The 11,343-nt window shown below is 42.2% G+C and overlaps 1 protein-coding gene across 2 annotated transcripts in view; it reads right to left on the reverse strand.

The window, feature by feature from the left end:
- PKN2 (protein kinase N2) overlaps positions 1-10,271 on the reverse strand; it is a 58,200-nt gene extending 47,929 nt beyond the window's left edge. For both annotated transcript variants that reach the window (XM_068952588.1, XM_068952587.1), the window contains exon 1: positions 10,017-10,271. In XM_068952588.1, the coding sequence (XP_068808689.1) occupies positions 10,017-10,064 (48 nt within the window). In that variant the 5' untranslated portion in view covers positions 10,065-10,271. The remainder of the gene's footprint in view (positions 1-10,016) is intronic.
- Positions 10,272-11,343: the final 1,072 nt, after the last annotated feature.

Here is an 11,343-nt window from a genome sequence, read left to right on the forward strand (position 1 = left end):
AAATTCTAATGGCATAATAGAATTATGAATATAAACAGCAAAGCTATAACTTGTCATTGGGTACAGGAAGGAAGAGAAAGAACCAATAATTCTGAAAATGAGTTCAACACCATGAGAACTTAGAAAACATAATCACTTTGCTAGCTCAAAATTTGTTATTTCTGCACCACACTTACTGGCATTTTTCCCCTCCAAGCTTGCCTACTCCTCTGAAGCATGGTATCGATCTTGTACATAGTATTCAAAGTCCTCCGAGAGATATTGCAATTGACACAGAGCTATTTTAATTGACATTCATGTGACCCTTAAGAGAGATTCTGTTACTGCAGATATTAAACTGAAATATTCAAATGATTCCCAGTTCTTGTACTATTCAATAACTGATAAATATATTTGTACTTACCTGTAACACTTCATACTAGCTCATATTCTTGCTCTTCATTTTCTTTATGGACAGTAATGTTATTATTTGAATGGCTAGCTCGGGGAGAAAATAAGTCTTAATTGGTCTATTTATGGGGTGATTCAGTTCTCAGTCTGCTCCTCAAACTTTAGCAGAGTAAGTTTTCTTTCAGCCCCAAATTTGGTCCCATCTGCTTCTATTGTATACTCACTTCTTCCAGTTAGTTACAGAAATAACAAAGACTCTAAGATTTTTCAAAACTAACTCTTGTCCCAAGCCTGTAAAAAGGTTTAACGTAAACCTCTGAAAGCTAGCAAATAAAATTACGGTACTATCCCCACATACACATGGTGTACTGCTACAAAACCTTACTTAACCTTGTTTTCAACCTTTAAAATCAACCCAAATGATATTACATTTTCTGTCCATAACAATTCTATATTTTCAATGCTTTTTCAGACCCGCAGGTTATTATGTCACCTTCAAACATATTGGGAGACCTTCTGCTTGAAGGATGCAAAACTAGAAAAGAATTGCCAAAGACAGTGCACAGACTACTCGTGACCTATATAGTCATCTGTAGCAAGATTTGACTTGCATGGTCCCTAGCTCAAAATAACATACACTGAGAGTGAATCTCAGCCTGCAATCTGACAAAGATTTTATGGCGCAAACCAGCACTGCAGGGTCAGGGTTCCTCTCCCCAGACTATTCCCTGATGTATGCCAGTACAAACCTTTACATGGCCACATTAAGAACTGGATCGGGAAACTGATCTGGCTGAAAACTAATTTAGAGGGTGCGTGTTGGGGGGGGGGGGGAAGCTGAAACAAAGCTAACAATCTGCTCGCTGCATAGCTGCAGAAACGTAAAGCAGCATAAGGGCGAATGAAGCATAAAAACAGAAACTTTCTCCACAGCAGAAGCCGCTGACAAAGTCTAACACATTCTTTGAACAACAGCCTCACGTCAGTACGGGCAAGACTTCCCATTAGAGCACACAGTGTAGACAACAAATTAACAAGTACTTTTTCATCCTAAGTTTATATCACAGATCGGCCTCGCATCTTAGTGATCTGCAACAATAAAACAATCTGAATGTACCTTTGGACAGCTTTAAAAATACACTTCTTGAAGTCCTCGATTTCAAAAGTGAACTGTAGTGCTGGGGATATACTAAACTATATCATTAATGTTATTTCACATTTAACTAGAAAGTTTGAATTTGGGGCTTAAAAACAGCCCTGAAGATCTTCATATTGTATATTCTTCTGCTTTCAGTCACTAACTCTCAATTTATGCTCAAAGCTTACATGAAGATATATCTATAACTATCTATAAAATTACACAATAGCTATACACCACATTTATTTACAAGTCTATATTGAGTTTTTTTAAAAAAGATTCACTTTGAATTTCACTTGTAGCATATCTAAATAAGTCTAATTACACTTCATAACAATATATCCTTCTGCATTAAGTTCCTGTAGAATCCGATTTACATTTTCACTATTGTAGCACTTTGCATGTAAAGTGCATCTTTTCAAATGATTCCCAAATACAGTTTACACAATTGTATCTGTTCAAGTACTTTGTATCTGTTCGAGTACTTTCTTTCCTCCTCTAGGGGAGGACAAAAAAACAACTATACCTTAGAATGAAAAGCTGACTATAAAGTGGGTTTACCTTTCTTTCCTTTCACATTTACATGCTGAAATTAATCAATCAAGCACTATTTCCAAATCCATTAAATAACAGTTACACTTGCTTCTAGCTCTTACTCCTTTTAATAATCTATTTCAATAGTCTAATAAATTTGAATATACAGAAGGGATATTTCATATGAACTTACTTTATTTTTTAAATTTCAAAAATCACTATAATGTACAACAACTTTATTTAATCCTTTGAGTATTAAGCTCTACAAGATATTAGAAAAAGCATATCAACCCTTACCTTTTGAGCACTGAACAATATTCTCTGCGTTTAATGCCCAGCACTAATTCAAAAAACTGTTACTGCTGCTTAGTTAATTTATAATCTGCATTAAAAAAATTCTCCTTTCTGACCTGATCTGCTTGCAAGCATTTCTGTAATACTAACAGAGAGCCCCACATCATTGCTGTGTTTTATCTTAGAACTTCAACATGATATATTAGCACCCTCGGTATTGCAGACTTAGCTATTGCTTCTCATGGCTACAGATCTACCACCTTTTATCTTTCTTGTGACACTAATAACAATTGTGGAAAACTAGTAGAAGACTGTCTTCCTTGTTCTTTTCAAGATAAATAGGAAAGCTATTGGTTCTGTTGATCTCATTTTCAGGTTAACTTTTCAAATTTAATAGTAACTTAAAATCCATAACCCCGGCTATGATGTTACGGGAGAGTAAACGTTTGAAAAACCTCAGAAACGTCACTTTGCTCCAGCACCTTACTGGTGCTTAACACTGCAGCCATGAAACAGTTATCTTTCTGATTCAAGCTCTCAGATCTGTACTTATTTAGAGAACAAGTCAGGAATTCTCTATCCTTTAAACACCAACACATCTCCAGTAGAAGGAAATAATGCTTTTAGAAATCCTCAGGATTGGAGGCAGAAAAAAAAAGTAAATTTGGTCATGCCCACATTAAGGTTTCTACAAGCATAGCCCAGTTTTCATATTTACTTAACTGGCCAGAGCCAGCCCTCTTAGGGTCCTGCCACATACTGATATTTCTTTATGGTCTCTTCCCCCCCACCCCTCCAGCCCCCCAAGAGGGAAAAGCCTGCATATCTTTCATCTCATAGCCCATCCCTTCCCAGTCAATCATTTTTTGTTCAGTATCAACGACTTAATTTCTTTTCTGATCAGTCTGTAACACCAGCCTCCACCGCCCACAAATCATAAGACGAACACCTTCATGCCTCTTCCCAGGGTATCCCTCAGTCCTTGGAAGGAGTTTTCCAAGAACACCTACAGAGCCACCTCCCTCGAGCTCTTCTTTGAGCTAACCCTGCCCTCCCCGCAACCCAAGCAAGCAGCTGAGCTGCTGACATATGTTCTTCTACTCCTACTTCCTCCTCCAGTGTCTCCTCTCCCCACATTCATGTCACTTATTTGGTTACATGGTCTCTTGGAACATGGTAAGCTCTTTGAGGACAGAGACTCTTCTTTGTAAAACAAAGCCTAGTGCAACAGGATCCTGATCCAGGATGAAGATTCACAGGTACTATATTATTATAAATCATTGTTTCTGTTAATAGAGGCCTTTTGTACAGATGCAGTTGCCTTATCAAAACTACACTTATGCCAATATCACTTATTTTTCCCCCGAGTAGCCCGGCAGGAATGACAGAAAAACTTCACCGGCAAAAGCACAATTTTGTCATCATGCTGCATACATCCATTCCAGAAATGCTCTGTACGCTGCTGTAGCGGCAAACAGGAACTACAACAAAACGGGCATAACTTTACTATACAATATAGGAACTTGCCTCTATATCTAATATCAAGATAAATAAAAAGGTATGGCCATACTGCTGAAAGTAATCAAATTACCACTGCCTATCTGTCCAACAACTGAGCCACAGTAATCAATCACGTGACCTCTCAATTCACTCAGTTTGTGAAGTTAAATGCATTAGCTTGAATAGCTTGATTTTCAGCCTCTTCAGCCTTACCCATGTTACAATAGCAAAAGAGTTACCAGCAGAGCTGATCCATTTAGCTAAATGTAAGTTTGAACTGCACATTACACTGTTCATATTAATGTCTTTCTGCCACAGAACTCAGCCATGTCCTCCACACCAACTGCCTGAAGTGCAAAAGCAGCACTAGCAAAGTCAAAGGATGCCATGAGAACATGCGTTTGATACAATTACAGAAATTCTACAGTTTCTAGAAGGCATCCCACAGAGCACCACGAGGAGAATCCACAGAGCACATTTTTCTCCATAGGATATACATCCACACTGCCATGTAAATAATTTAAGCAACTGTTCAGCTGTCAGATACAATAAACGACAAGTTATCAACTGTAAAATGGCAGTAACAAGAATGGTGTGAGTTTGTGTCACTCTGACATAACTATATTGCTGCATTTCAAATAAGCTAATCGGATATAATGCAATGGTAAGGACATGTCCAGAGTGTTTTGTGAACTATCAGCACTACTAGTTTCTGTTTCAATGCAGTATTTCTGAATCATATCTCAGAGTAACAGAAGTTACAGACCCTACAATAGAAATCTTTCCTTTCTGAAAAAGGTTACTGCAACACTTCAAGGAGGAGAAAGAAAAAAGCTACTCTGCTTGTGCTAGGAATTGCAGGCCTAGTTTTCAGAAACAGAAAAACAAGCATTAATAATTAAAGCTTTAAAGTACTACATAAATGCCTTGTCCATGCTAAAGAGCAACTATTTCATGAGAGGAGCTTCATTCTGTTCCTAAGCACATTCACTTAATGTATCAGTGTACAGAAAAATAATCAAACCACCCATTTGTACCAGTAATTTCTGGACAAACGCAGCAAGAAAGAGGAGAGTGAGATCATGGCGCTGCACATAATCCACCATAAGGCTTTATGACTCCGAACCTAAGAAGAGGCCAAGTAATGTCTTAGTCTCTAATTCAGCAAAGCTCTGAGACACTGAAGGAAAAGATTCCTAATCCCATCATTAATCCCTTAAACCACCCTTCCCCAATGTAAAGGGCATGTTTATCCAGTAATTCTACCACAGTTTTTAAATTACATTATAATAAATGACCATTCACAGCATATAAAACTGTTTCAGCAGACCTATTAAACATACTGTAACTAAATGTACTTTTCTACTCTCCATCACTAATAACTTATCTTGAGTTAAAATAGCAGATCTGGGTCACAGGACAAGACCCTTACTCTGATAAAGAGAATTCAGTTAAGTGTATTACATGTCTACAGCATATGCAAGTTCATACAATGTTAACAAGCAGATTGGCAGTATTCAGATTTAAACCTTCCTCCCCTCCCCCCCACCCAATACCTAAAAGTATTTTAAGCATTGTTTATGTTCCATTGAGAACAGGATGTATCCAGATCTCTACTAGAGGACTGTTTAAAGGGTAATATATAATTCAAAGATGGAAAGAAGATGAAGTGCTTCCCTAAATCCATCGGCTCTGAAAGTATTTGTAGGGTTCTGAAGAGTCTCAAGCAGCTGTACACATACTTTCCTTTCTAAAGTGCAAAAAAAAAAAAAAAAAGAAGTTGTTTAGGACATTTTTCACTTGGAATGTAATACTACTTTGTTCTGAAGAAACAGGAGTAATTCAAAATGATTTGAGGGTAATCTGTCCTAGCTGAACAGTATTTGAAGGTAGTGTTACTGCTGAATATTCAGCCTAATTACAATGTCTGCTCAAAACAGACTAATTAGGTTACTTGTACCTTTTTAAGGTGTCCTTAGGCACTTGACCACAGCTAATAATAAATGCCCAGTACTTTTTAATCTCTAAAAAAGCAAGCATCATTATCTCTACGCTACAGATGGGGAAACTGAGACACGAGTAAGAAAAGTCATCTCTCTGATGTCACCTAGCAGAGACTAGAACAGCCAGGAATGAACTGCAGATCTTCAAAGTCCCACCTAGTAGTCTAAACTAACACAGCAAGGTGCAAGTGTCATATTTTGTATACATATGAGTAGTGTATTCTGAAGGTCAAAGGTGTGATGTATATCATGCAGACAAGTAAAGACTTGAGCATTTTTCAGTTATATACTTGTTATGACTATTCTTGTCCCATATATGAAATGGAGGAATAAGACAAACATGGTAATGCCAATAGTCAGTTCTACAGAATGTGCCATCAAGTAAGCATAAACTGAACTTTACATATATGTCAGTCATGGTACCATTCAATACAACTTGAAATGGTAAATAAGTTAGTAATCATCTTTAATCATGATTCCATTGTGAAGTTTATGTTTCAAAGACCCCCCCAACTACAGTATCTTAGCAAATTAGATGACTGTGGCTTCTATTAAAATAAAGTTTTAAAAATCCCTTTATTCTGACCAAACAATAAAGACATTTTTGCAAATATTCTGCAATTTCAGAAATACATAGTTGTGACCCAATTTGAAAAACATTTAAGCTGGAGTCTTTCAAATTTCAATTTGGAGCATATGCGGCTCTGTTACTTATTAGGTTAAGCCCTGTAGTAGCTATAGGTAAATCCTTCATCTTGAAGAAACAATTTCATTTTAGGAAATAAAGACAAATTGTATACTTTTTGTTATTTTTTTAAGTTAAACAGAAATTGTTCAGGGAGTTCAGTTTTGAGTGAATTTTTTTTAAATAAATCCTGTAATATTAATGGAAAAAGGTCTAAAGATTAAAATGTTTACACTGCTGTCTAGAAAAAAGTAGTAGAGGACATCTAGAAGAACCATCACTTTGCATACACACTAGTTTCATTTAAATAGCCTAAGTGATTTCTGTAATCCATGCCTTATCAACTTACTATGCTGAAAACTCATCACTCCTAAGAGAGCACAAATCTCTTAAAAAAAAGTTTTAAATAACAGCTTATTTCATAAAAAACTGCAGAATGTGAAATAAGGCATCCACGAAATAAAACAATCTACAATGTCATAATTACATTTTAATTCTATGAGGAAACAGAGTTGCCACTTCCACCAGGAAGTAAAGAGTTAAAAGTTATCCAATTAAGCTGAAAGCAAGCACCTGCAAGGCTAGCTTACCTGCTGGACAGAGCTCTAAAGAATGAAAGCTAAGAGAAGGACAGCAGAATTTTGGAGGGAAGGTAACATCAACAATGCAGGTTCTTACCCAGGCTTCTACAAAAGAGCCTGTACTGTACAAACAGAGGGAAAAAGTTCTTGGAGGTAAAAAGGTAAGCTGACTTTCTATAAGCTTTGAATCATGGGTAATCAGGTATTTTGCTGGTGAAGCTACTAAACAGAACAAACTAAAAAAGAGGATTTGTTTACTGCCAAGTTTATTTCACACTATCCATTTGATAACTACTGAGGAATAAGTGTTGCATTTCCAGTCTTGAACAACCTTATACCAAAACTTGTTTAAAAGCAAGAGATACTTCCCATATCCTATTAACTGTCTGCAAACTGTCAGAGTAGAAGAATGAAGAAAGTGTTCTATAGGAAAGCAGGGAAGAAAAGCTTCTAATAGATTTTTTTTAATTTCCACTGGAAAACAAACAGCTTTGTCAGATAGAGTTTTTTTTTTTTTTTAAAACATAAAACATTGTGAGGAGAAGGGAGAGCTGTTTAAGACCTGTTTGAAAAAACAACAGCTCCCTTTGAAACATGTAAATCTGCCACATCTGTTTTTATCACTTTCTTCTCAGCAGTAAGTTATTTTCCCCTTTCATTTTTCATATTTTCCCCAAATCGACTACTTATCCTGTTAGTTGGTGAAAGTTTACAAACCCTTAGATCAGGAGAGTCCAACTGATTCTTGAGCACTGAGCCGCTTTTAATTTGATCCAAGACCTAAGCCACATCTTAACTGTGCAAGCAGCCTAACAGTCAACTACTTAAAACACACCAGCACATGTAAGGCTATCATAACCAAATGCCTGCAGAACACATGGTATCAATAAACAATATGTTATATTAATAACTGAATGATACCCATATGAGAATCAATGTCAGGATCAAGCTTAGGATTAAAACTGAGTTTAGCTTGTTTTCAGTAGGTTGTCCTGGCTTATCAAAACGTCTAAATCACGCATAGTTCATGATCTAGACCAACCGAACTGTGTGAGGCTTTCAGTTTTTACTGTAGTAAGATGGATTGATGCATTTTACAGCTTCCTCTCTTCTCTGTGCAAGACTGCAATATGCAAGTAAAAGCCTGTTTGAAATATAAACAGTTTTAAAGGTAATCTCCTTTAGTTCAAGGAAGGTTTCTCCTGAAGAAATACGAGTGAAATGGCATATCTCACATTTCGATGTGGTTCTCTATTTTGGGAGTGCTAACACTGAACTAGTGTTTATATATAGGTATACAAAGACTAATTAGTTTTGAGGAATTCTCCAGGAAAACAATTCTGAGGTCTCTTCATCCCACAGCTACTATATGCCATTGCAAACAAAATGACACCTTCAAAGTAGTCCTTCCTATGAAAGCTCCTCTAAACATACTGAAAAATTAGCAGTTTACAGAGCTTAAACCCTACTGTGACTTCCTTGTTAATTTAGTGACCTTTTGTATTGCCCTATATAAAGTAACTTCTGCATCAATAGGCGCAAGAGACACTGTGCACAAAGGAACTAATCCATAAAAAAAACATGACTTCTGTTAAATTAATCCTAAAACCCCTTTCAGTACTTCTACATAAATTCTGCCTCCATTTAGCTTACCCGTAACACTACCATAGTTACTTATTCACACAGCTCACCACTTCAAACAGGTTTACCAGCTTACGTATCATCGTATCAAGTTTGTATTAACATAGTGATTCTTCCTAGACACTTAAAAGCCACTGATTAGAGCTTAACATTTTAGATGGATTCTTAGCCTTCAGCCATCTCACGCACTATGGTATTAAGTCCTTCATCTGTATTGTGCCTCCTTTTCCTTTGTTACTCAAGTGAGCACATCACTAACAAAATTAAAGCATTTCATGGTATTTATGAAGTAAGATTTCTCCCTTTTTAAGCATGTCTTTCTAATTTCCATTTGAACATTAAATTCAATACTTTCCATTTATGGACTTCTTACTCCAGCTAATTGTTCAACTAATAAATTCAGAGATGTGTTCTTTGCCTGGTTAACCATAACAACTTGCATAGATTTAGTGGTCTGTACTAAAAAACAAACAAAAAAAAAAACAAATAAAGAAAAGAGGCTTTCTTTTAGACCAGGAAGCAGAAGAGCTAACAGATTAAGCTGACATTTAAAGACAAGAGCACAAGAGTGAATCTCCTGAACTGTATCTAACCCTGCAGCTGACGAGCAGAAAAGTAACAGTTGCACAGGTCACAGCAACCAGCTACGGAGCTCGGAACAGACAACCGCCGGGGTTTTCAGGACGTTTTACAAGTTATCTGCAGCCCCCAGAACCCTCTCGGTGCGACACATCGCTTTACTAGACCCTTTTCTTCTCCTCACGGGCTTCGCCTCCGAGGCCTGCGCGAAGGAAGCCAGCAGCGCTCCGACTCCCGTGCGCGGGGGTGGGGGGGCGGGGGGGAGGCGGGACGCGCCCGCCGGGGCCGCGGAGGGCGCGCGGAGCCGGCTGCGGGCCGGGGCGGGGGGCGCGGCGGCAGCCCGGCCCGGGGCGGGCCCCGCCGGAGGGACGCGGCCGCATCTCCGCGGGGGGAGGGAGGCGGCGAGCCCAGAGCAGACAAAAGCGGGTCGCGGCCGGCAGCGGGGTGGGGCCGTGACCGGGCGGCGGCGCCTCGGCTCCCGGGGGAGAGCGGCGGGAAGAGCTCCGGGGAAGGATGGGGGGGGGGCAGCGGCTTCCCCGCCCCGCCGCACCCCCGGCTCGGCGGTAGGGCGCGGCGCGGCGGGCAGGGGGGCGGCGGGGCCGGGCCGGCGGCAGCTCCATCCTCCCCGCGAGAGGAGGCGGCGGCGGGAGGGGCGCGGGGCTGCCGCTTACCTGGAGCTCGGTGAAGAGGATCTCCCGCTCGGCCGCGTTGGACGCCATTGCGCTCGGGTTTGAAGTCCGCACCTGGACGCTGCTGCCGCCGCCGCCGCCGGGGAGGGGAGCGCGGAAGGCGGGCCCGGGGCCGGGACTAAGGGCGCATCGGGGGCGGGGGGAGCGCTCCGTGCTCGGGCAGGCCGGGGGGCGCGGGAGGGGCCGCCGCCCCCTCGCCTCTCATGGGCCGCGGCGCGGTGCCTCCCCGCGGCCGCCCGCGCCCCGCGTCCGCGTCCCCGCCCCGCCTCGGCGCTCGGCCCTGGCAGCGCTCGGCCGCTGCTGCTGCTCCTGCGGCCGCCGCCGATGTCGCACCATTTGGCTGTCACCCTGTCGCAAAAGCGTCGCTGCTTTGCGGCTCCCGGAGCACGTGACGGGGCGGGCGGGGGAGCAGGTTCCCCGGAGGCAGCCCGCCCGGGCGCGCCGGCCCCGCCCCTTCCCCCCCCCCCAGCAGGGCAGAGCGAGACGGAGCGGGCGCGCGCGGCCGGCCGACCGTTGGCCGACCGTTGGCTGAGGGGGGGTCGCCGTCGCCCCAGCCCGCCGCCGTCGCCCCCCTCGGGCGCCTCGCCGTCTTCCTCTCGTATCGCCCCAGCTCTACTGGCAGTGGCTGCTGTTTCCCTCTGCCCCGTCTTGGGAGCCCCGGCCCTGGGAGCCCCGTCGTTCCCCGCTGTGGTGGCAGTGGCGGGGGAAGCCCTGGGTGTTCAGAGTGGCTGGAGTTCAATTGCGCCAGCGCCAGAAGGTGTCAAATGTTCTGGCCGTTTTGAGCCCAAGCGGCTTGCTCAGGGAGGAGAGGCCCTGCTTGCCCCATGCACCCGGCAAGAGGGCAGCCACCTGCCGCCCTGGGGATCGGGAGCAGTGGCCCAGGAGGCTGTGGTGAGTGAGGGCTCTGAATGCCGTTTGTATGAGTTTAAATTAAAGGGTTACATATGAACGTGGGGTGTACTTGATCAGTTTGGGGGATTGGCACTGGTCTGCAGGGTAAACCTTTGGGGGCTTTGAAGTCAGTGTGAGTGTTGGGGAGGAAAGGGTAACTCTTCTGTCTTGGTGGCATGCAGAAGTCATATTTAGTATGTTTTTCACCCGTCCACAAGCACGTACTTACCGTGGCCTAGTCTATACACACACGTTCATTCCCACTCCACCTTAACTTTAGATCTTACTTTGGGCTAACGAATTCAGGTCATGCAAAATGCTATGTGCAAGCAGTTAAGACTGGTTTTGTCTGTGCAGTTCATGTCAGACTTGCACAAGGGAAGACATTTTTGATAGACATGTCATTGTGCAGCATTTG

This window comes from Struthio camelus, chromosome 8 (assembly GCF_040807025.1).
Source record: "Struthio camelus isolate bStrCam1 chromosome 8, bStrCam1.hap1, whole genome shotgun sequence".
NCBI lineage: Eukaryota > Metazoa > Chordata > Aves > Struthioniformes > Struthionidae > Struthio > Struthio camelus.